We start from the raw sequence: 25,239 nt of genomic DNA, 5'->3' as shown, positions 1-25,239 counted from the left end.
CGAAATGGCCTACTGGATTATTATTCAATGAATTCAGTAATACTTAGGAGTCCACTTAGTGTGTCTACATTTGACTGTGTAGGTAAGTTTAATCAATAGTGACAATTTAACCCTTAAACAAGGGATATTTATTTCCACTGACCAAGGACCTCGATTTTATTGTGTTAAAACACTGCTTCTTCTGCAGTGAAATGAGAACTCCTTCTGCTCAAAAAAGTTTCAAAAGAAATTCCATCATTTTCTTCATAAAAACAAGATATTATTTCTGTCTGCACTTATGTAATACCTTATGTCAGCTAAATGAAACACTCTAAAGTACAGTATATTGAGACCTGAGGGGGAAGCTGCTGTTAAATTCTGATGAGGAAGAGCCTCACACTGCCCCCCTCTGGTTATCTAATTAATAGGGAGAAAACTATTACTAGTACATAGTATACTATAATATACATATTAAGGGAGTATCCTGATGGCCTGTAGTTATCCAAAGAAAATAATAATTTCAACAATTATAAAGATGGTAAGGTTTGGTAACAAATTATTTTTAAATTAAAAAATGGTGCAGCATTTATTATAATCTTTTTTACTGCTAATACTAATGATGAGTTCATTAATTTAGAAAAACAAGTAGTAGTGTTTTTATATTAGTGCAGTAAAAGACTTAAAACGGTATACCAATGTCATATTTGAAATTTACAAAATATATAATATCTCACAACAATGCATATTGACTATTGTTTCTGTTGCGATTGTTCAGTTTTATTTGTATTTGTTATTTTTTCATTAAAAGTTATTTTCTTTAAAGGCTTTTTTGCCTGAAAGTTTTTTTCACAAAATAAAATCATTATCATTACTTGGGTAATGGAATGGAACAGATCAGAATAAAATTTATTTTAACTGAAATGACGTGAATTAAATCTGTATTGTCAAATTACTCATATGGAAAAATTAAAAAAAATAGTACAAAATGAATTATCCTTAAATCCTCCTCTGAATAAAATAAGTACAAATTACACCATACTTCAGACTGACAACAGTGGACCCCAACACTGTAGTGGTTAAGTTGAAAGGGACCATAGGCACCAATAAGTCCACAATTCATTGATTAATTGATTAAAAATCCATCCCTGGAGATTGATAGATACTAGCCGAAGATACATAGAAATTACTAAATTTCATTATGATCAAATTCCCCAATGGCGAGGACTAGCACATAATATCTAAGAAAAAGAAGAGCAACTACTATTACAGTGGTACCTCTACATACAAGCTTAATTCTTTCCGGGATTGAGCTCTTGTGTCGATATTCTCGTAACTCGAATGAAAGTTTCCCATTGAAATTAACTAAAAACAAATTAGTTCATTCCAACCCTCTGAAAAAACACTAAAAGCAGGATATTGGATTGGAAAAAAATGTTTTTATTTCTTCTAATTCGCCATCTATTAACTAAGTAACACATAACTATTGGTTTAATAGTAATAAAATTTGTTTAATAGAAAAAAACACTGAAAAAATGCAACGCTCCGCTCAGTGCTCGCAGAGACGTTACAAAAAGGTAGTTGCGACCAGAGATATTACACGAGGAGTTGCGGGGGAGAGTCCCCCTGATATTCTTATGAGCAGCCAATGAAAAGTAATACTATACTGCTTGTATTAGTGATCGCTCCGGCATTCGCGCTGAGTGACAGGAAAAAAAACCACGGGAAATTGCTACGCTCTGCCCAGTGCTCGTAGATATCTGTTATAAACGAAAGAGTTGTGGCAAAAAGACAGTGCACGACAATGATAAACAACCTATCATGGCTTGGCCACCTGGCATTCTTGCATCTCAAATTTTTTCCTGTATCTAGAGATAATTATTTGCTCAAAATTTTCCTCGTATCTCGAAATGCTCGTATGTAGAGGTGCCCGTATGTAGAGATGCTCGTATGTAGAGGTGCTCGTATGTAGAGGTGCTCGTATGTAGAGGTACCACTGTACTTGAAGGATGACCGCATTTGTGGTCAATTTTAAACAATACTCTAGCGTTTCATACTAACTGGAAAAAATATTATCACGATCCAAAATTACTCTATTGTTTGTACTAGTATACACATTAGTGAACAGATGTTAGTTTGACTGACAGCTCTTTAAACACCCCGGGAACGAACAGATGGCTTTTCTTTACTTTTGAATGCAGCATCAGTCTGCCGCTGAGTCTGAATTAGAAGGTTTGGAGCTTTATTCATTTATTCATTCCTCCTTCACACACATTACCTTCATCAGCATGTAGGGTTTCCATTTCCCTAAAGAAATAAAACGTAAGGGACATTGGTAGTCATCACCCTTTAATTATTCTCTACATGTGTTAAGTGATTTTTTTATATTTATTGATTCAAACCTAAATTAATTAGATTAATATTTGAGTGGTAATACAACATAAAAAATAATTATCAGCAATCTAATTTTAATACAAAATATAACCTGTCCTGCGTATTTTATAACTGGATAAGTTAAACCATAAGGTGCTGAGCTTTATTTAATACTGTTTATTTTCTCTATATACTATGTACAATCTTTAAAATGCCATTGGGAGCTTGCTTGGTTTTCTCAGCATAATATCATCTATATCAAATAGTAATACACCAAAATCACATTCAAGGATACACTTATTTTCCACCATCAAATTAAAACCATCATATTACTGGTTTACGTGGACTACCGCCACAATAGAAGTATTGAAGAAGAGTTTGAAATTAGTTACTCTGCATTCAACTTTTAAACAAAAAATAAATAATAACACATTTTAACAATACATTTTTATTCTGCTTTTTATTTAATTTGTCATCCATGCTCAATTAATTCTAGCAATAAAATAAGTGGAATTTCATATTATAATAGTCATATTTGATTGTTCTGTCAGCTCATCAGTCACAAAAGAGGAAAGGTACGGAATATACTATTTGATTCATATTCTCAAAATTCACTCTACTAGTCGTATTCGTTCTTTGTAGGAATCAGACACTTGTTTCAGGTTTCATGATAATATGGGACAAAGCACATCTTGTACTTTTTGTATTGCATTTTGGGAGGAAGGGTTTGCAAATCTGCATGTGTCCTGGTTGAAAGCGATAACCTCAGTTTAAGGGAATCTTAGCATAGCAATCCTTATCTGTTTGTTTTTTTTGCCATAAATCTATGTATATTGTAGTTTGTCAAACTGATTGATAGTTTTCCATCATATTCCTCAAAAATATGTTGGTCAATTTAGTCTGTCAGATGACAATAATACAAGGGATAGATGTCAAAGTAAGACCCAAAAAAGAGCGTATATGGAACATAACAGTCAACTCTTTTGCTCTGAAGTTAATACTTTATGTGAATAGCTTCCATAGCTGCTGCACTAATCTCATCAGGCAAAAAGGTAAGTAACTACTGCTCCATTTGAATCAAAATTTAGTTTTGGTGTGCAGAAATTATGAAATAATATGCAGGAACCGAGGTATAGGGGGTTTAAAAATCGAAAGCACCTCTTCAGTGCACTGCATATCTTTGTTAAGCGGTTAACTCGGGCCTATCACAGGAAATGGGTCACCATCAAAAAGGGAATATTCCACGCTGCATGCATTTAGCACAAGCCCCACGGGGAAGAAAAACTGACCTAATGTGAATTTTCCCTGAAATGTTTTTTTTTTCTAGCAGGCTTGCCAAGACTCCCTTGTCTGTTCCACAGTTTAAGAAAAATCGGAAAGAAAGATTGCTGGCCCATTCCAGCTGACTCTGGGGACACTTGATTGAATTAATCAAACTAATTTTAATGTGTGTCAGAGATCCGCATTCAAAATGCTAAATGACTAATTTGTATAGCTATAAGGTCCACAATTACAACATTTTGTTATCCATCCATGATGACACACATCAAGTTCCAAATTGCACCCATTTTCAAACATGTCAAACATTTACTGGCCTAAGTACATCATTTGTGGGCTCAATGGAACGTTAGATTCCTTCTTGTAACTCAGCTCAATCTTCCTCTGAATGCAGAGCAAATGTTTATTGGTATCACAGTCAATTAACCCTAAGGGTTCTCCAAGGAGTGCAAGGAATGTAGCTATTTCATCTTTTACGGAGTTTTTGGAAGATGCATAAGTACAGGTTTTGAAGCATTATGATGTGATCAAACCAACGATTTTCAATGAAAGTCCCTGCATATTTCAGCGAGAGCCCCAAGACAAGTTTTGCATATTACAATAGCTTAGCCTTATAGTATAAAAACATGTTGAGCCTTTGACTTTCTGAGTATTTTAATCAAGAATGGAAAGGTATTCCACCCACAAAGCTTTAAAGATCAGTTAGAATGTCAGACCTACGGATATATTTTGTCATAAAGCATGTGTTTAGTAGAAGAAAAGATCTCCTCATCTCAATTTCTGATCCAATTAATCCTCACGAGGGCATTCAGGGGGTGCTGGAGCTGATCCCAGCTGCCTCTTAGCCAGAGGCGGGGGGCACCCTGAATTGGTGGCCAGCCAATCACAGGGCACAAGGAGACGGACAACCATTCACGCTCACACTGATACCTAGGGGCAATTCAGTGTGTCCAATCAGCCTATCGTGCATGTTTTTGGAATGTGGGAGGAGACCAGAGTACCCACAGGAAACCCACGCAGGCCCGGGGAGAACATGTATAGTCCACTGAGGTGAACATGACCTGGATTCAAACCCAGGACCCCAGAGCTGTGAGGCTGACGCGCTAACCTCTCACGTCACCAGGCCACATGAGAAAATAAGACAAATAAAATCCAAAACGGAAACTAGAAAATCAATATTTTTTTTTTACTGCTAGCTACCCAATGGTGCGGGATAGAATCTGCTATGACTGCAAATATGCCTAATTTTGCTTTGAGTTCAAGTTCTAATGTATAGTTACTTTTGAAATTCATCCATAAGTCTCCTGTAAAAAAATAGTTTGTATTTATTTCTGCTGTATTCTGAAATGATGTATAGATGATCAGACAGTCCACTAGAAGAAACAGGATTAATCTATCAAGAGTGAATGCTGAGGTGCTTATTGCCAGCAAATATATTCGGAAACCATAACAGGTTATATATTCCGCTTTTAACGAGAGGTGAATCCAGAATAAAAAATATGACATTATGCCACCACAAAATTTGTGATTTCAAAATACAATTAAATACAAGTCTTGAACTGATAGAATAATCAATCACTGTTTTCAACCTTACAACTATTCTAGGGATTCTCTATACCAAGAGTGGCAACATGTGGCTCTCGAGCCGCATGCGGCCCCAAGCCAAAACAAATGCAGCTCTTTGCTCCTTATCATATTCCAGAAATGCAGCTCTTTGCTCCTTATCATATTCCAGAACTTTTATCTGGATTTTATTATAATGTGAAGCAGAAGGAGACACATAAGAATTACTGTTGCAGGCCACACAAAATGTTTTGGTGGGCCAGATCTGTCCTTGATTTTAAAACCCATGTTCTAAACCAAGAGTAGGGAACCTATGGCTCGGGAGCCACATGTGGCTCTTTTGATGGGTGGATATGGCTCTGCGCCAACCTGTGATGCAAAATGTGGAAATGGCTGGGGAGAGAGCTGAGTCCCAAATGCACCAATAGGAAGCGTCATGTCGCACTGCAGGGTTGACACTACTTCTAGCGCCACTTTAATCTTCTTTTTTTTTCATTACACTCTTCTTTATGCATACTCACATTGATCCTCATTGATTAGCAACAGCGTAACAATGTTGTAAAAATGATTCAGAGACTTTTGTACTTTGAAAGCACTAATATTTTGAAATTAGAAGTGTTTAAGGTTCTCTCTGTCAAAAGGTTTCCTGACCCCTGTTCTAAACCATCATGTGTATTTTATCATTATTTCTATGGTTGTATAATAACAGCCTGATTCATTCAAAATTGTTGAGGAACAGAAAGTTCTGTGTTTTCAACAGCAGGCTTATATGTGATCACTGCATTTCATACACAACACATAAAAATGCAGAAAGACTTATGAAGGGTAGCATGCTTCATACATAAAATATACAATCAAAAACCAGCTTGCAGCTCACAGGTTGAAAAAAGGAGAAACTCACCAACATTGATGACATTAGCTGACAGGAAATGCTTGCATGGAAGGCTGGCTGTGCTCAGAATGAAGTCGCTTTCCGTGGTCATGGTAGTCCCTGATTTTAGCGAAACATTTGGTGATTCATTCGCCAAGACAATTTTGGCTCCACCAAGCTCCATTTCTAGCTGATATTGAACGTTGCGTGAAAAAAAGTTGGTGTCAGTTGAAGCTGACCTCACTTTTCCTCAAAAAAAAAAAAAAAAATCCAGTTGGCAAGCGCAAATTAAACAAGGATACACTTAGTGGTTAGTCTTCCCATTAGCAGGAATATTTAAAAACGTTTTGCAAATGAACCTATAATGCTAAATTAAAAAAAAAACTAGCTCAGCTGCAGTAACATTCAATATTTATCAAGCATTTATATGTAAAATATCTGCCTAAAATTGTGATCAAACTGTTGGAGGGCTCTAAATAACTAATGAGAGTCTTTTTAAAAATATGTTCAAACAAAAAAAGAAGACAAAAATGAGCTTCCTAGTCTTCTTCTTTCCCATTAATAGTAAAAAGGCATGTTATTTTTTTTCATGCTACTCCAGGCTCCAGCAATAGAGCCAGTCTAAAACACACAAAAGGAACATATTGAAATCATGATTAAAAAAAACAAATACAGTGCAACATAAATATTAAACATCACACTGGTTGAATGACTTTCAAAAAATAAAATGGTCCGTTATTTTTCCTTTCCAACTTTGACAAAAGACTTGTTTTCAACCTGATTGAACATTGCTTTAAAACTCTTGCAAACACCAAAATCCAAATTCTCTACATTAACATATGACCAAAGGATGGTGTGGATCTTAACATTTACATTCAGTGATCTACACTTCTTCTCTTTACAGACTCATACTGTATGTTCTCCTTAAAAATCTCTAAATTTCGGAATATAACATGACCTAATCACCCCTGCATTACATTTTATGACGAGTTTTGAATAGAACTCAAGAGGTTAAAAGGTGTGGACGCTCAGTCCATTACTGTTTCCCATGTATTTAACACTTCCCAAGTGTTCTATGTGGTTATATATTTGGTTGACTACCAAAACTACCAAACTAATCTTTTTCCTTTTCCACCATGTTTAGCTTCGGTAAGAATGTCAACTATAGCAAATGACAGGGAAGTTTTTTATATAGTTTAAAGTAGCACTAGTTAGATATGAAAAACACTTTTCAAAAAGCTATTAATAAGGCATAAAAGAGATAAACCACAGAAGGTCAATGTATCTTCAACTCACTTTATACCCAGGTTGGTCTTGTGAAAAGATCAATACTCCACTGGAAATCTAAAGTATGGAAAATCCACCACCATGCACCCCAATTGCACACAATGAACACGAGCCTCTGATGAGGTGGGGTTTGTTAAATGTGGTGGGCAGACTAGAGAGCGTGTTGAGATCTGTTTGTCTGGGGTTGGTCGGCAGAGTTTAAGCTGCAGGTCAGGACATGCTCTTGTTGTACATATTCACTTTGGATAGGAAAACCGTGTATGTGTGAATCTGTGCGTGTGTTTTGGGCGGATCTAGATCTAGATTGAGATCAGTCTTTTTTTTCTAGGTGAATTTTTTTTTGGGGTAAGTTTATAAAAATTTCAAAAGCCACGCTGAAACTCACAAGCCGAAGCCATTCCCCTGTCCTCCATTTCCTACTAGGACTCAGCACTGAAGTAAAAAGAAAAATATTTTATTTTTATTTTTTTAATAGGGGTGACCCAACTTCATCGTTTTTCATTTATCGCAGCCGTGTCTGGTCTGAATTAGCCCCAATAATCAAGGAATTACGATATAAGATTCTCACATTTAATTTGTTAAAATAGTAGCAACCTTTGAAAATGTTTGACAATGGCTATTCAACATATTTCTTGGAGATATTGTCTGCTATTTACATTTTTTCTGGGTTTTGCTTGAAAATAGACGAATAAACTGCTGAGGTACACTTGATCAAGGTATTGTCTTGCGCTTTAACTGAGCCCTGGGGACACTCTTCTTTTTTATTTTCACTTAGTGATCATTCAGTATTGAACTTTATGATACAAGTATTCCAACCTTATCCTTGCTGCTTTCATTCCAGACAACAAGTTTCTGACAATGACGGTGAAGCAGATAGTGTCTGAGGTCATCATAGAAATAGATCACTACACAGGTGGGATCCCTGCACGCCCCCATTCCCTTCCACTTCCTTTTGTGCACAAGCTATCGTCAATTGAAAGAACAACCTGACAAAATACAGTGAGTTCATTGGGGGCGATTACAGGGCTATTCTCTGAAACATACCCACCAAACTAGTGTAAACTCTGTGTGTGGATGTTCTGGACCAATTCTGTTTACATTATATCAAGGAAGTTTTTTTTTTAAAAAGGCTCAAAGGCTGAGTGTATAGTGTGAATAGAATAGCAAAAGTGAGCATTCCTGTTTTATTTGCAGTTTTCATCAGATCTGTGCCAATGCTGTACAAGCTAAGCACTAATGTACAACAACCCCCCTAAAATTAATTAATCAATGCACAGGAAAGGGTTCAGCATTCCCGACTTTTTGAAATGGATGTTTGCTAAGTCCCAAACCAGAAAAATTTCAACAATGTATCACACAATGAGATTCAATCTTACCTAGTGACTAAGTCCAGGTGGCGCATTACACCCTCCACACCGTCCACTTTACACTTGAAACCAACAGGTTATAGTATGAGTTGTGAGCACTTAAGAGCAAGTGGAGGAAAACACACCCCAGCCCCTCCTCTCAAGACTCATGAAAGCAAAGGTCAACTTCCTGGTAGGCAGGATGGGGGACAAACCATGCAATCGTTATAAGGAGTAAACTACATGCAGAAAGATTGCAACGTCACGAGAGTGCCCTCATAAAAGGTGTCCTAGGGGCAGATACAGTATACCTTGCTGGCTCAGGAGGCAATACAGAGGGCACAAAGGAACTGGTTGAGCCACTTTTCAGTCAGATCATAGAAGAGTTTTTTGAATGGATGAATGAATGTTCTTAACCTACTTTCACCAATGGGAGAGATTATCGTGGTACGTTGTAAAAGAACACTGTGCAGATCAGGTATCAGACTGGTTAAACTGAAAGCACAGTATACTAGTAGTATTGTATTATTAACTCTACTTTTTATTTTTTTAGTAAAAGAATTATATTACTTGTCCATTCTCAAGGTGAAAATGCTTTATTATATACATAAAACAGTTATATATATTACACTATATTGATATATGGATCAGGAATACCCTCTAACCAGTGTGAATTTATATTTCTACATAATTTACCAGTATTTTTTCTTGATTTATTTAATAAAATTATATTATTTTAAAGGTTCCTAAAAATGGCTTAATTCTGGCCAAACAAAAGCTCTACCCTATGCTCTATTACTTATATTATCCAGGAAAATACCTTTTGTATTTAATCCATTTGTAAATTTAACCTGTAGCCCACCAGTTAGCTACTAACATTCCGTATGTGCAGAGTCTCTAAGTACCAACATTCAATTGAATTAAACGAATTATTTATTCATCTTACATACTGCGCATCCTCGCCAGAGTCTATCCCAACTGTTTCAGGCAAAAAAAAACACTCTACACCAGTGGTCTCCGAACTATTCCACAAGGGCCGCAGTGGGTGCGGGTTTTCATTCCAACCCAGAAAGAGGACACCTTTTCACCAATCTGCTGTCCTACAAGTACAATCAGTGGTTTGCAGTCAGGTGCTTCTTGTTTTCTGCAGAAATCTCATTGGTTAAAGTGTGTGTGTTGGATCAGTTGGAACAAAAACCTGCACCCACAGCGACCCTCGAGAACCGGTTTTTGGACCCTTGTCTACACCCTAGACTGGTCATCTAGAGGGCAGAGAGAGAGAGAGAAACAACCATTCGCACTGACAATTATACCGAATCAATCGAAAAACAGTAAGAAAAGAAATTTGCAGCTTCATACATTTATTTTTTGTGTGTAGGTGACTTTTTCAACATTTTGGGTTGCCAATCTTTCTCCTACGGCCTACACCATCAGGTGGCACAAAATTAATTAAATGAATTAAAAATATCTCAGACAAATGATAACAGTTAATTATTTCTTTTTCAAAACAAATGAAAAAAAATCCATAAAGTATTCTTCATATTCTTTTCTACTCAGTGACACATTAAATTAGAAGACTAAAATTAAATCACTGAAGGCACTCAAACAGATGTAGGATTATTTCAATAATGTGATTTCGTGCATAAATTGGTATAAAGTATTTTTTAAAAGCTATTAGAATTAGTCTGATAAGGGTACTTGTTGTGGTAATATCTTTAAAAAACAGTAAGTGTCGCTGTGGGTAATTGAGCCATGATTTTTACAGTTTAAAGTTTGTTTACAGAGTCCATTTCCGGCGCTTTCACTATCGACCTATAACTAATAGTACATGCAGCAACGACAGCTTATAAAAACTCTAAGTAATTGTGTAAATACACACTATTGACTTTAAACATGTGAAAGGTCTCAGCTATTTTGGTTTAATAGATTCTTTCTACTCGAACGTATACAGAACGATGCTGGGAGCTATTTGTGGATAACACTAGCTCGCTAACATCATTCCTATTTAACAAACGCAATGCCACTGACTCCAGCTAACCAGGCTCAACTTATTCGAGCCGTTCAGAAGGACGATTACTATCAAGCCCTTCTTAAAAACAACGCAAATGAAGCCTTCCAAACACTTGCCGGTGAGCTCATTAAGACACAGAAAAAACGATTTCCTTGTGCGGGACAAATAGAATCTTATTTGACCCAGACTGAATTTAAGTTTCGGAATCAATTAAATTCAGTGTTCTGGATTTTTTGAAAAAAACTTGGAAACGCCAGATTTATTAACATTTTATAATATTTTTTTGTCTTCCCTTTCCAAATGATTTAATTTCAATGCAGTCAGTAGGGTATTGCATATGGTGGAAATGGTTTTGTAAATATTTTTTCTTGGCCGCATTGGTCTAACAATTGTGTTCATTCACTTCCCTCCCCTCCATATTTCTCAAGGATCCAAAAGGTGGCTGGACTGGAGGAAAGAAGTTGATCTTCTTTCAGACATTGCCTATTTTGCTTTAACAACACTCATCGGTAAGATGACCACACCAGAAATGAAATGGTACTGAAGTAAATTCAGGGCTGCTTCAGAAAAGCTTTGGTGGGAATGATGATAAATGTCACTTTGTCACGTTTTGGAGGGTGGCGGAATTCAATACACAAATATCAGCTTCATCTTTTCTGAACTGCTTTATCCTCACTACATTGATGGACAGCAAATCGCAGGGCACAATGAGACAAACAACCATCCACACTCAAACTCATACCTAGGAGCAATTTAGTGTCCAATCAGCCGACCATGCATGTTTTTGGGAATGTGGGAGGAAACGGGAGTACCCAGAGAAAACGCACACGGTAAACATCCAAACTCCACACAGGTGGACTGACCTGGATTTGAACCCAGGCTCTCACTGTGAGGTCGTAGCGCTAACCACTCGACTGTCAGGCCACCCACAAATATCAACTTAACAGTTAACAAAAAAATAAATTTTAAATAATGATTATAAATGACTTCTGTTAACTATAACCCTAGTAAATCTTAAAACAATCCATTCAGATCTTAAGGTTAACATTTGGACAAGTGCCCTGAATTTTTTGCTCAATTGAAACAAACGTTGCATTGATATACATATACATGTACATATACATATACATATACATATACATACATATATACACACATATATATATATAATATCATACAAATATTAGTCTTTAAGAAGTGAAATCATCTGTTGTTCAACTGTAATTCACTCATTACAACCCTTACAGGTCACCAGACACTGGGTGAGGAGTATGTCAACATCATCCAAGTTGATCCCAGTCAAAGACGCATCCCCTCCACAACTAGACGAGGCCTCTTTGTTTTCTGCCATACGGTCCTGCCCTACCTCTTAGACAAAGTTTTAGTCTGCTTGGAGAACGAGCTAGAAGGAACAAAGGAGCCTCGCCGCGGTATCAGACGGCGGCAGGCTCCATCCAGTTCGTGGAGCCTGGAACTGTGGCTGCGTCGATGGGCGCAGAAAGTCGTGGGGCTGTTGTCAGAGTCCCAGAGGAGGAAGTGTTTGCCAGCGGTGTTTTTCCTACAGCAGACAATTTCCCTCCTGCACAGAATCCACATAGCTCTCTTTTATATCAGTGGTGTGTTCTATCAACTGTCCAAGAGGACTTCTTCAATTAGCTATGTAAGTCAAAGTAATATATAAGATATATATAGTAACGAAGGTTACTATATATATATATATATATATATATATATATATATATATATATATATATATATATATATATATATATATATATATATATATATATATATATATATATATATATATATATATATATATATATATACATTAATACACATACATATGCAAATACATATATTTACACAGACACAAACACACACGCATGGTTCAGAAAATGAGATGAGATATACTTATATTTGTGTGACTTTTTATGTGTATGCAGCTGCGTGTTTCAGGACTGCAGAATGATGACAGTACCATCAGAAGTAGCTACAGACTACTGGGAGCCGTGTCCGTCATCCAACTTCTTGTCACAGTATATCTGCAGCTCAACAACTTTAGACACAGACAGAGAGCTAGGCAGGAGTGGACGCTCTGCAGGAACCTAGCTAGCAGGTAAGGAAGGACATTTTGTGGTGAGATGGCATACTCCTAGTAAAACTTAAAAAACATTTTCAAATAAAATCCTATAATTCAGAATGTTAACCTAATTATTCATTCTTTGGACTTTTTTATGATGCCACAAAAACAATTTGTATTACAAAACTATTGCTTCATTGTGACATTGTATAAGACTTACTGTATTTTCTCGCATATAAGCCGCATTTGTAACGGAAAAAATGACTGAATCAAGGGTATGGCTTATATGTGCACAAGACTTTTTCACCAGTAGATGTCAGAAAAGTAACATTTACTATTTGTTGGCTATTTTCTGTTTTGCAATAAGAAAACAACCATTACTGGATGAATGAATTCCTTATCATATTGACCCTAATAATATGCTTTTGATTCAGACAGTCTCTCAGAAATGCAATGAGTAGTGCTTTTTCTTCAGATTTTCCCTTCAAAGTAACACATTTGTACTATCTATCAAAACCATTAAAATGAAAGTGAAAATTGTGAATCGGGGTGGCTTATACGTGAGAAAATGTTAAATTAATCGATTTTAAAGCAATTTCAAAGGTGCGGCTTATATGCGGGCTGGCTTATATGCAAGTAAATACTGTAACTCTCCAACTATAGCCAGAGCAGGCATCCTCCACTTCCACTCCAAGTTAAGGATAATAAAAACCGAAGATAAATTAATTAAAACAATAAGCACCGATCTGCTTTGTGCCCCAGAAGACAAAAGGGCTTCTTACTAATCAGCATGCAAATTTAAGTTAAACGAAACAAATCTTACTTCACAATCTTTTAATTGTTCATTTTTAAATGGCCATAGTAGAAGCATACTGTTTTAGAAGCAGTGTTTTTCCACTGTGAGAAATCAACATTTTCAAGGTGTTTACTGTGGTTGAAACCAAGAGACGATACACAAGTTTTTTTTTTTTTTCCAGTCCACAGCAAAGCCAAAATTCAAGCTCCAGGGCTGCTCGCTGCAGCCTCTGCCTGGAAGACCGCAGGCATCCGACTTCTACCCCCTGTGGACACCTCTTCTGCTGGGAATGCATCACAGAGTGGTGCAACACCAAGGCAAGATTAAATCCGCAACTATCATTATAATCACTTAAGGGGATATAGAAAATTCATATGGGAATTGTGTATTCATATTTGCATGATTTCATACAGGCCGAGTGCCCCCTGTGTCGGGAGAAGTTCCAGCCTCACAGACTAGTGTACCTGAGGAACTACGCCTAGAAGACAGATATTATGTTGGTGGGGCAAAATATATATATATTTCAACATACTCCAAGCAGTCGACAAAAAAAAAAAAGATGTGAAAATTGTTTTACATCATGCGGTTTTCGAATCCAAACTATGTAAACTATAGAGATAATATCTTTGCAATTACCATTTTCCCTTCTATATGAAAAGATTTTTTTAAATTATATTTTGATTGCATCAGTCAATAATAATCAAATCTTTTCTGGGGTGAAAAGTTAAACTATTATTTTCATAAATTCCTTAGTACTTCCTATTTTGTCATGATTACACCGGTACTAGAAACTAATGCTAATCCAGAAACAAATGAACAAAATATACACATGAATAGTTGGAATTGATATTTAATTGCAACTATAATTCAATAATGGTGCATTGTAAAAGTATATTATTCTTTTAAACACATGCACCTCTGCTGAATACTGAAAACACCCAAAGGGGAAACAATACATTAAAGCACATTTCAACAACAAGTTACTTATTTGTCCAGTTTCTGGCCTGTAGTACCACTGTTTCTTCTCAGACAGATTAAGATCTAAGGCTGTATACCAATAATGCCATTAAGTTTGTCCCGAGAAAAAAAAATTGAAATATGTTCAAATTTAATATTTAACTTTTAGGCAAAAAATGGATATGCTATTTCCCACCTCACTGTTAGATGGAAACACGCTACACTCCAATGTCTGTTCATTTTGCGGAGAATGGCAGAGATTGACCAGTGGCAATGTGCAAAGCCTCTGCAGCTAACCTCTCATGCTTTTACTAACTTCGAGAGCCCTTTTTTACATATGCTCATGATGTACTAAAGCTAAGGAAGTTGCTACATGAGCACAAAAATCATTTGCTTCGTGAGTGTGTCGTGTGTGAGACTGTGATGCGATTGTCTTTGTTTATGTTTGTAAGAGGGAGCGCTTTACGCAACATGGTGTTAGTGATAAGAAACCATTCATTCTCTGTTACAGAAAATGATTATATATTGTATCCTGATTATATTAATTATCCTTATTAGGGTCACAGGGGGAGCCTATCCTAGCTGACTTCGGGCACCAGGCGGGCGACATTTTTAATAGGTGGCCTGCCAATCGCAGGGAACAAGAAGACTGACAACCATTCAGACCCACACTCATACCTAGGGGCAAATTAGAGTGTCCAATCAGCCTACCATGCATGTTTTGGAATGTGGGAGGAAACCAGAGTAACCGGGGAAAGCCCACGCCGAACACGCAAACTCCAGTGGAGCGACCTGGTAACACCATCTGGATCTAACAGTGAATGTTGTATTTTAGCACTCGATGAAAACGCACAATGAGAAGTGATGATTTAGTATTTAATAAGGAACAGCACAAATTAATGAACATATTCATATTCTTGTTAATGAACATCTCATCTCATTTTCTAACCTGCTTTATCCTCATTAGGATCACAGGGGGTTCTGGAGCCTATCCCAGCTGAATTCGGGCTAGAGACGGGAGGCACCCTGAATCGGTGGCCAGCAATTGCAGGGCACAAGGAGACGGACAACCATGCACACTCACACCCATACCTGGGGGCAATTTAGAGTGTCCAATCAGCCTATCATGCATGTTTTCGGAATGTGGGAGGAAATCGGAGTACCCGGAGGAAACCCACGCAGGCCCGGGGAGAACAAGCAAACTCCACACAGTTGGATTTGAACCCAATAACCCCAGAGCTGTGAGGCCGACGCTCTAACCACACAGGCTGCCGTTAAAGAACATATATGTGTAAGTATGTAAGATTGTAGCCGAGGGCTAATTTCCATCTTTAGTTCCTTGTGCAGGTTGAGGGTAAAGATGAAATACACACACACACAAGTAGCACAATTTTAGACAGCATAGTGATTGTAATTTTGTTGTAATTTCAGTTGTTTATTTTTGCATTAGTATTTTCAAATCTCCATGCTCTACTGATATTTTTTTCCTAACCCTTTACAAGGCACTCATTTAATTTTTTTGGCTGCTATTGCTATACAAAGGGTTAAAGGTCTTAACTGTCAACTTTTGAATAGCTGTCCAGTGTTTGCGTCACTGTTCTTGAAATAATTAAATCAGTCTGCAATATGGATCCCTCTTTATTTAAACATTGTTAATAAAAAAATGCATCACAGTGCAATGTTGAAAAATATTGAAATTATCTTTTTTTGTCATCATCCAAAGCATTTGATCACGTGACCGAAAACTATCCGTCTGGTACGGGAGGGGCTGATTATCCTGATTATGCAATCTTCTAAGGTAAGGATTTTTTCTGACAGTTTATAAAAACTTTCATGCACTGAGTGGCACGTTTAAGGGTGACGTCAGAAGGACGTTTTCCGCTTCTGGTTGTTGTTTTTGGCGTAATCACGTGATGGCGGCGTTGTGTGCGGTGCCGTAGCAGTGGCGGTGGTGCGACAGACTGACAGCCTTCCTTGGAGACTTCCACATCACGCTTGTCCCCCGGTCCTTTCAGTAGGTTAACATTTGATTACTAAAGTGATTTGTTTCTGTTTTATTTCTTTTCTATTTTTGTTTTACCGGAAGCCCGTCAGATTAAGCGCAATTATATGTCAAACTGTGTACGGCAGTTTTCAACCTGGTGGTTATTATTGTTCACAAAGTAATTTTGAAAATAAAATCAAGCCAATGCAGATAAATGTCAGGGCCATAATAGTTCTAAACTGTTTCGTAATTTTCACATTTAGTAGAATATGTGGTTATTCATTTTACGCAATTCAACATTTGACTTTTAATGTGTGTGCTGTTGTTTTGTGATTATAAAACCATACTAAGTATTCAGTATTAAAAATATCCTCAGACCTCAAGACTACTAAGATTTGTCCTATTTGTACTATTACAAGCGCTTTGAATGTTCCGAAATGTATAAAGCACAATGCAAGTGTAATTAATTTACCATTGTTAATCCACAGTACCCCTATACACATTTGTTCAATTTTGAAGTATTTTTAAAAAATACCAAATATGTCAGAAGTACCTACTAAAATTGGGGAAAATACTGTCACGTGCAATAAAAACACTTAACTAAACCTTTGTTTTATTTTTAAAAAAATCAAATATAATGCGCGAATTCAGATTTGTGAGACTGTAGTGACGTCTCGTGGTGGGTATGAATCCATTATTTGTGTCAGTTTAGCCAGTTTTAAAGCAATTTGTTAACCAATTTCTTTAAAACGGGACTTCTTTGTTCTTCTGGTCAACAAAGACATGCAAATTATAATCTAATCATTGCTGTAGGTGTTGCACCCTGTATTTATCATGTGTATCATGTCACATAGACTGTTCTCATTTGTTGCTCAGAATATATCCACAGAATTTGACAAAGTTTTTGTGTAGTCAGTCTTTCACGTTGCATTTTCTTCCCTTTTTTGCCATTTAATTTTTTAGGAAGCCACAATGCTTAAGGGGAAACTGGAAGAGTGTCGAGAAAGAATTCACAAAGAACTGAACAACGTTGTGGACTTTTGGCTGAAATACTCCCATGACACCGTTTATGGGTACTGCCATGCCCACTTCCTTGTGGAAATAATTCAGTTACACTGACTCAAAATTGCTGATTGGACACTCTAAATTGCCCCTAGGTATGAGTTTAAGTGTGAATGGTTGTTTGTCTCCTTGTGCCCTGCGATTTGCTGGCCCAAAGTCTGCTGGGATAGGCTCCAGCACCCCCCACGACCCTAGTGAGGATTTTTTGATTTCTTTATAGGACTAGGTGTTAAATATCCCTAATGTTCAGCACATAAATTGACAGAGATTGGAGATAACGTCTTACATGGGGTGGGATTTGGCTAGGATCACGCGGTGCCACCTGCACGCCACATCATCAGTTGTTTGCCACACACGTCATTGGGTGTTTCAGCCACTTATAACAAGACACCCTCTGCAGAGGTTGGCCCACCACAGGATGATCAGCCCCAGGTGTGTGGCGCAAGGTGGAACCACGCGGTCACACCCCAAATCCCTCCGAACCATAGCTCCCTTTCAGGCCTTCAAGATGGAAAAGGTCTGTGTCGGTGGACTCATGTCCGTTGGTGGATCCGCGCTTGGTTGAGCTTCGTCTGGGGTTCTGATACCCTGTGGACTGTGGTGAGTGTCCCGCCACTGGGCTTCACTCGACTTATTTGTCCTACCTCTGAGGAAGTAGTGGTCAATGCGAGGCCCCTCGCTAAGCTCTTCCAGGCACTTTTTCCTGCCCTGGTGGATCTTGAGACCCCTCTCTGATGTAACCTTTTCCCGGCCACAGATGCAGCTTTGTATCTTGTGTCCTGCCAGTGCTGTTACTCCGTCAACTGTTGTGCTGATCATCTGATTCGTTGTCGTTTCCTTTGCAATGTTCGTTACCGTGTGGTCCGCTGATGAGTCATCTTCCGCCCCCGCTCTCGCAGACTCCAGGGGTGTTTTTCCTTTAGAAATCTTCAAAGCAATAATTGGGTGGATCCAAGACACTGTGTAGTGAAAGGCTCCTGCCAGCAAGGGTAGCTAACCCTTGCCAGCCCCGTTGGGGTCTATTCCCTCCTGCCAGCAGTCTCTTCAGGCCGTCACCAGGTCTTTCCCAGGTTGTCAGCTGCCCTTTCGCAGCGGTCACTGGTTTTGACACCAGACATCAGATTTCTTTATAGGACTAGGTGTTAAATATCCCTAATGTTCAGCACATCAATTGACAGAGATTGGAGATAACGTCTTACATGGGGTGGGATTTGGCTAGGATCACGCGGTGCCACCTGCACGCCACATCATCAGTTGTTAGCCCCACACGTCATTGGGTGTTTCAGCCACTTATAACAAGACACCCTCTGCAGAGGTTGGCCCACCACAGGATGATCAGCCCCAGGTGTGTGGCGCAAGGTGGAACCACGCGGTCACACCCCAAATCCCTGAAGTGGTCCAGAAAATGAGATGATAAAAATAAAATTTCACTTAAAAAATGTTTGACTAATAGATAAGAAGATGAAGCGTAACAACATTTGGATCTTTGGACCTGTTGATTACATTCTGCTTCCCATTTCAGCGGCTTCTTCAATTGTATTGGGAGGAATGGGAAGGTTTACGATGAGCTCAAGTATGTCTGGTTGCAGGGTAGACAGGTGAGTGACAAGTTTTAATCCTATTGTCCGCATTTTGCGAGTGCAATTTTTGGAGAATTGTGCCCTTTCCCAGGTTTGGATGTACTGTCGCTTATACAGGACAATGGATAGATTCCACAGACCTGATATTCTTGAAGCAGCCCAAACTGGTATGTACACAGAAGTTTTCACTAGTATTTGTAGTCGATGAAGTCCCTGACAATCACGATCATCATTGATTGGTCATGATATCACTTCGTGGTTGTATTTAGTGGCAACGAAACACAATTTGGAAAAAGTTTATTGTTAAGATGTTTCACTACTCTAAGTGTATGACAATTGCTCTTGGCAAATTGTATGATAGCATTGCAGAAAAGGCATGTTTTTACGTTACTTGTTTTGCAACATGCCTCATCACGCTGCAGGCGTACTATCTGCAGATCCTCTGCAAGCGAATTGAAACAAGCAGATCATCGACATGACGTGGCTCCACAAGCCTTCTTTAAAATGAGACTCCCATGGACAAACATTCATTGGATTGATCACTTTCAAAACAGATAATACAAATCCTAATATTCCCATTGCAATCAGTGGCCTTTCATCTCTAAACAAAGAAGGTCAGATCTTACTTAGTATGTCAGCAAAAAGTGGGTAAAAAGGTCCATTTGAACTGTTGACAAAGGAGATTGCAAAACATATCCTTTTCAGCCAAGAAGTTGCAACTCAACAAAATCAAATTTGGTGCTGCACTAAGTACAAAATGTTAAGTATCCATGAGTCAGGTTTTTACAACATACATAGTGTACAGTTAATACTGTAATATCTATATGTTTTGCATGTTTGTCATATTCAATTAAAAATTGTACATCATTTTCCAGAATTGTTTTTAAATGCAGTTACGTGGTATTATGGTTTTGTGAGGTATAATTCTTAACTTTTATAAACAGTGCTTGTAAATTTAAAATGATCAAGATTTTTTTAGAGGATTCTGCCAAACAGAAATGTTATATAAAAAGATAAAATATTAAAATACTATGTAGAATACATTCCTTTGTTCACTATGCAACAAATTGAATCTCAGATTCTATCAAAGGCGTTGTAGCATATCAATTTTTCTGGTATAACACAGGTGTTCCCCGCACAATTTGTTTTCTAGATTGCTCTATAATGGATTGATATAATAGGAAAAAAAATGTTCTTGAGCAGAAAAAGAAATATACACCGGGAACTTGTTGGTGAATATATGCCATTCAGATGCCATGACTCCCCAGGTGACTGCTGCTGTCCATTTAACATGGTTTAAAATGAAGTCTCCTTCTCCTTTCAGGTGGAACTTTCCTCAGGAAGTTTGCTCGTGTTTCGAGTGCCAGTGGCCAGATGAAATGTGCTTTCTGTTTAACACGAGATGGTAAAGCAGTAAAAATACAGAGGACCATTTTCAGTGAATGTTTCTACATCATGGCCTTAGACGAGCTGAGCAGAGTTACTGGTGACAAGGAAATGCAGGTACAATGTTGGATGGATGGATGTGTATATTAGGGGTGAGCAAATTGTCAAATAAGGATCATATCACATTTTTAGATGAAGTGAAATCAGGAGTGTATCATGATTATTTTTTAGACGCATTTTTTTAAGACTAATTGGCACACGACCATTTTAAACCCAACAACTAATCTGGTGCAATCTTCGTGACCGGATGTTTGGTCGCCGGTCTTTTGGTCGTGGGTGAAATGTACTTAGACATTAAACAGTACTTAGATATCAAACTCTCTCTTTTAGATATTAAACTCTCATGAATATAATTTTGAGAGCTGGTTTCAACAGTACCTGTCACCATTTGACCGGCGACCAAAAGACCGGTGACCAAACGTCCGAGCACCGCAATCTTTAGCAAAATATGCATTAAACATCAATGAACAAAATTGCATCACACTTCTGTAACAATAAAATAAAACACACCTAATTAAAGTTAGAGCAAGGTGCACTTACGGATGTTCTTTTTAACTTATAATACTAAATTACTACGTATAAAATACTACTTAATATACTTTAATATATTTTGCTCAAATTAAGAGACATTTGACTTGTACTACTCCTATTTCCCAGCAAGAAGCTGAACAGATGATGGAGCAGCTCATCTTCTGGGTTCAGGTTGATTCAACAGGTCTAGGCCGACCAATGTTACCTGGTGTCATGCCTACCAACAGCATGGCTGTTCCAATGATGCTTATGTGCCTAGTGCAGCAACTCACTGAAGGTCGTAGCGAGGAGGCAGTACTTAAGTATAAAAAGTTAAGCAGCTGGTGTGTGCAGCAGATTCTCCAACATGTTCAGGTTTGCACATAATTTAGTTTATTGAACTATTAAAAAAGTCTCACACATTTGTACAGTAGGTGCAGCACTGCAATCATTTTGGCATTCTCATAGAAAAGTCTGACTGTCTTTTTACAATCGTGAAAAAAAAACATACTTCATCTATTTTTACAGAGAGATGGCACAGCTATCTTGGAAAATGTGTCCTTGGAGGGGACAGAGCTGCCAGGTTGTCAAGGTCGACTACAGAATCCTGGTAAAAGATCTGTTGTTTACTAAACAGTCCTACTAGTAATAGCCAGAGGGGGATGGGAATCCGCTACGTTTAATCTGTTACATTTAAAAAATATATACTTCTATGTGTAGTAAATACAGTATACCTTGATATACGAGTGCCCCACATATGAGCAATTTGAGATAGGAGTCAAATTCCGAGCGAATATTTGCCCTGAGATATGAGCATACAAGACAGCCAGGTGGCCGAGACGCAATAGGCTGTTTAGGATCTTTCTTGCCGCATCTCCCTCGTGTAAAGATATCTACGAGCACAGAATTAAGGGAAAAACAATAGGTCCAAAGCAAACAAGTTCAATGAAGGGTAGTGCGAAGAAAAGGCGTATGATGACAATCGATATTAAGCACGAAATAATCGAAAACATATGCAGTATACGCGTGACCGAGCTCTCACTATGAGAGGAATTTTTCAACAATATGCACCATCCTGAAGCAGACGTAGGCTATTAAGGATGTCAAGCCTTCCAAAGACTAACCATAATTTTCAAGCTGCACAGTGACATAATAAGATAATCACTAATAAGATGGAGAGCCTTCTTTTAAGATAAATAAAAGACAAACAGTTACCGGGAGATAGCGTGACGAGTCGATAATATGCTAAAAAAAAAAAAAAAAAAAAAAAAAAGCTAGCGGAATTTACATGAATTTAAAAGCAAAGCGGGCATTTGAAAGAGATGAGCCTTCAACACCACCAGAAGCCTTCATTTAAGTTAAATTTATGTTTATGTATGTTATGTTACGAGCGTGTTAGCGTACAAGTATCTCTTTCTTTCTCTCTCTAGCTCTACCATTTTTGTCCAAATGAGATGTTGCAAAAATAATCACACTCCATTATACCAATCAGATGTGAACAGTACAATTGACTGCCCTCAAACTTGCAGTAATCTCCTTATCCTATGATCACGTCGGTATGATCAAACCTCTAGCATTTTAAACCGCAGTAAGAAATAAAACTATTTCGCTCACACCTGCTGTCAAAATTAGTTATGTGAATTTCAAATGCACTCTGGGTACTGATAGATTACTAAAAAAAAGGAGATATGATCTTTTCAATTTGACAGTAGAAAATGTCCATGAGATTGCACTAGCTCTTGTTTACGTTCTTTTTCTGCATACATTCTTCAGTAAGAATTATGATTTTCATATATATTGTGGCCTCATGTTGTGATGTAATAGGTCCTTGTGTATTGATAACAGTATAGCAATAACATTTGTGTGTGTATGTGTACCCTTGTGAGGATAAGCGTTTCAGAAAATGAATATTTTTATGTCCTCAGGTCATGCCTTGGAAGCAGGCTGGTTCCTGCTTGAATATGCTTCTCAGTGGGAAGACAAGGAGCTGCAGGACCTGGCCATCAATAAATTTGTAGAGTTGCCTTTTCAAATTGGCTGGGATAAGGAGCATGGAGGACTTTTCTACTTCCTGGATGTGGATGGATACCCTCCCACTCAGGTTATTCACGGTTCACAACCTAGGATTTTTAGTAGTTTTAATAGTTGACCTTTTAATAGAATTTGTCACTTAATTTGAATACTGAAAGGAAATGTCCACTATATCTAATATGGAGATGCTTTGAGTTTGGCTGCTTAGGTGGGAATTTGGACCCGCTTAATGTCCTTCTAGTTTAATTTCAATTACCCTGCAAACTATCCTGTGACTCAAATTTGGAATTTATGCGACGATTGATTTATATTGCTCAGAAAAAAAACGCAGTGTTATAACTGTCCTGGGTTTGTCTGGCGTCTGGTATTAAATCTTCTGTGTTTGTTTGATCAGTTGGAGTGGAATATGAAACTGTGGTGGCCTCACTGTGAGGCTCTCATCGCCTTCCTCATGGCGTACAGTCAAACTAAAAGGACTGGACTGTTAGAGAGCTTCTCTCGAGTTTATGACTACACTTTCAGCCATGTGAGTATCACCTAAAGCATGTGTGTCAAAGTGGCGGTCCATGGGCCAAATCTGGCCCGCCGCATCATTTTGTGTGGCCCGGGAAAGTAAATCATGTGTGCCGACTTTCTGTTTTAGGATCAAATTAAAAAGAAAAGTATATATGTGTATTAAATTTCCTGATTTTCCCCTTTTAAATCAATAATTGTAATTTTTCATCATTTTTTTTTGTTTTTAGTTCAAAAACATTTTGTAAAATCTAAAAATATATTTAAAAAGGCTAAAATAATCATTGTTTTAATTTTTTTTTTAAACTGAATATTCAGGGCTTTTAATCCAGTTCTTTTAATCCATGTTTTTTTTTTTTAATCTAAATATTATATCTTAAATGGTCTGTCCCACGTTAAATCAAGTTGACGTTAATGCGGCCCGAGAACCAACCCGAGTTTGACACCCTTGACCTAAAGTAAAACATTTAAAATCCACGTGGATCACCTTTTTTTCTAAGGGTTATTTGTTAATCATGTTATTTACTGTATAGTTGGGTGCGCTCTGTGTCCTAGCGTTTAAACATTTATTTTTTTACTTTTGTTCAATTGGCCTGGGTTGATGTCTGCAGTTTTCTGACGACAAACATGGTGAATGGTTTGGCTATCTGTCGCAAGATGGAAAAGTAGCACTGGATTTTAAAGGAGGCCCTTATAAAGGTAAGCTTTTAAATGCATTTTTCCCTAATAAAATAATGACCACTGGCTCTGGATAATTGCATCTGTTTCCCCTCCAGGGTTCTTTCATCTGCCACGCTGCCTTTATATGTGTGAGCGTATTTTGGATGATTTGATAAATAATGTGCCGTGAGCGTTCTCTCCACTGCGTTTTAGATTGGAAGAGAAACATGTTACGTCTGTTATAAATGAAAATATGAATGTATTTTTAAGCATTTTAGCATTTACTTATCAATCACTCCACTTTTTGGGTGCAGATTATGAAATAAAACACTCCTGTTGTTATTCTGTCCTGATCCTTTTTATGCACCTTTTATATTAATCAAAGATATTATAAACTGATCCCACAACATTTGGGAAAGACTAAGACGTTACTGTTTTTGGTAATTGAAAAACAAAAATCCAGAGGGCGTCTCTGTTGTGGGAAATATATATATATTTTTTTAAGTTTTAAAAAGCCTTAATTCATCCCTCTTTCAAATCTATTAAAATAGTGACTGCCAATCGGACATGAGGCGGGGTACACCCTGAATTGGTGGCCAGCCAATCGCAGGTCACAAGGCGAAAAACAATCATTGACACTCACCCTGAAACACGCCCACTAATCAAATTAATGCCCACTTTAAATCTTCGTGTTCGTTAGTAGACAAAATATTCTCTATTACGACTGTTTATTTGATTTTGTGGTTTTCTTTCAGTCGTATTGGAGGTTCAGGAGTCATAAAGTTGTTAGCGCCACCTTGTGAAATTACCCTTAGGTATGGGTGTAAGTGTGAATGGTTGTCTGTCTACTCGTGTCTTGCGATTGGATGACAACCAATTCAGGGTTCTGGCCCAGAGTCAGCTGGGATAGGG

At 37.7% G+C, this 25,239-nt stretch overlaps 2 protein-coding genes across 2 annotated transcripts; both read left to right on the top strand.

Moving 5' to 3' along the window:
• The first annotated feature begins 10,454 nt into the window (after positions 1–10,454).
• Positions 10,455–14,596, top strand: pex10 (peroxisomal biogenesis factor 10). Its single transcript, XM_077721483.1, has 6 exons — positions 10,455–10,823; positions 11,134–11,214; positions 11,953–12,365; positions 12,652–12,824; positions 13,766–13,901; positions 13,998–14,596. Exons 1-6 carry the CDS (start codon positions 10,712–10,714, stop codon positions 14,064–14,066), a joined length of 984 nt encoding a protein of 327 aa, XP_077577609.1. The 5' UTR covers positions 10,455–10,711; the 3' UTR covers positions 14,067–14,596.
• A 2,884-nt stretch (positions 14,597–17,480) lies between these two features.
• On the top strand, positions 17,481–24,669 carry renbp (renin binding protein). Its single transcript, XM_077715250.1, has 10 exons — positions 17,481–17,598; positions 19,110–19,185; positions 19,259–19,334; positions 20,492–20,670; positions 21,271–21,498; positions 21,652–21,733; positions 23,049–23,224; positions 23,549–23,680; positions 24,279–24,366; positions 24,444–24,669. Exons 1-10 carry the CDS (start codon positions 17,498–17,500, stop codon positions 24,515–24,517), a joined length of 1,212 nt encoding a protein of 403 aa, XP_077571376.1. The 5' UTR covers positions 17,481–17,497; the 3' UTR covers positions 24,518–24,669.
• Positions 24,670–25,239: the final 570 nt, after the last annotated feature.

Source organism: Stigmatopora nigra, chromosome 1 (assembly GCF_051989575.1).
Source record: "Stigmatopora nigra isolate UIUO_SnigA chromosome 1, RoL_Snig_1.1, whole genome shotgun sequence".
Lineage (NCBI taxonomy): Eukaryota > Metazoa > Chordata > Actinopteri > Syngnathiformes > Syngnathidae > Stigmatopora > Stigmatopora nigra.
The sequence above is the reverse complement of the archived record's forward strand: the minus strand, read 5'-3'. Positions and strand labels throughout refer to the sequence as shown.

Excerpts from the sequence above, each read along its gene's own strand:
- pex10 (XM_077721483.1), top strand. The coding sequence starts at position 10,712 with ATGCCACTGACTCCAGCTAACCAGGCTCAACTTATTCGAGCCGTTCAG. Across the intron at positions 12,366-12,651 it reads GGACTTCTTCAATTAGCTAT|CTGCGTGTTTCAGGACTGCA; the intron begins GTAAGTCAAAGT and ends ATGTGTATGCAG. Across the intron at positions 13,902-13,997 it reads CAGAGTGGTGCAACACCAAG|GCCGAGTGCCCCCTGTGTCG; the intron begins GCAAGATTAAAT and ends GATTTCATACAG.
- renbp (XM_077715250.1), top strand. The coding sequence starts at position 17,498 with ATGCTTAAGGGGAAACTGGAAGAGTGTCGAGAAAGAATTCACAAAGAA. Across the intron at positions 20,671-21,270 it reads CTGGTGACAAGGAAATGCAG|CAAGAAGCTGAACAGATGAT; the intron begins GTACAATGTTGG and ends CCTATTTCCCAG. Across the intron at positions 21,734-23,048 it reads AGGTCGACTACAGAATCCTG|GTCATGCCTTGGAAGCAGGC; the intron begins GTAAAAGATCTG and ends TTATGTCCTCAG.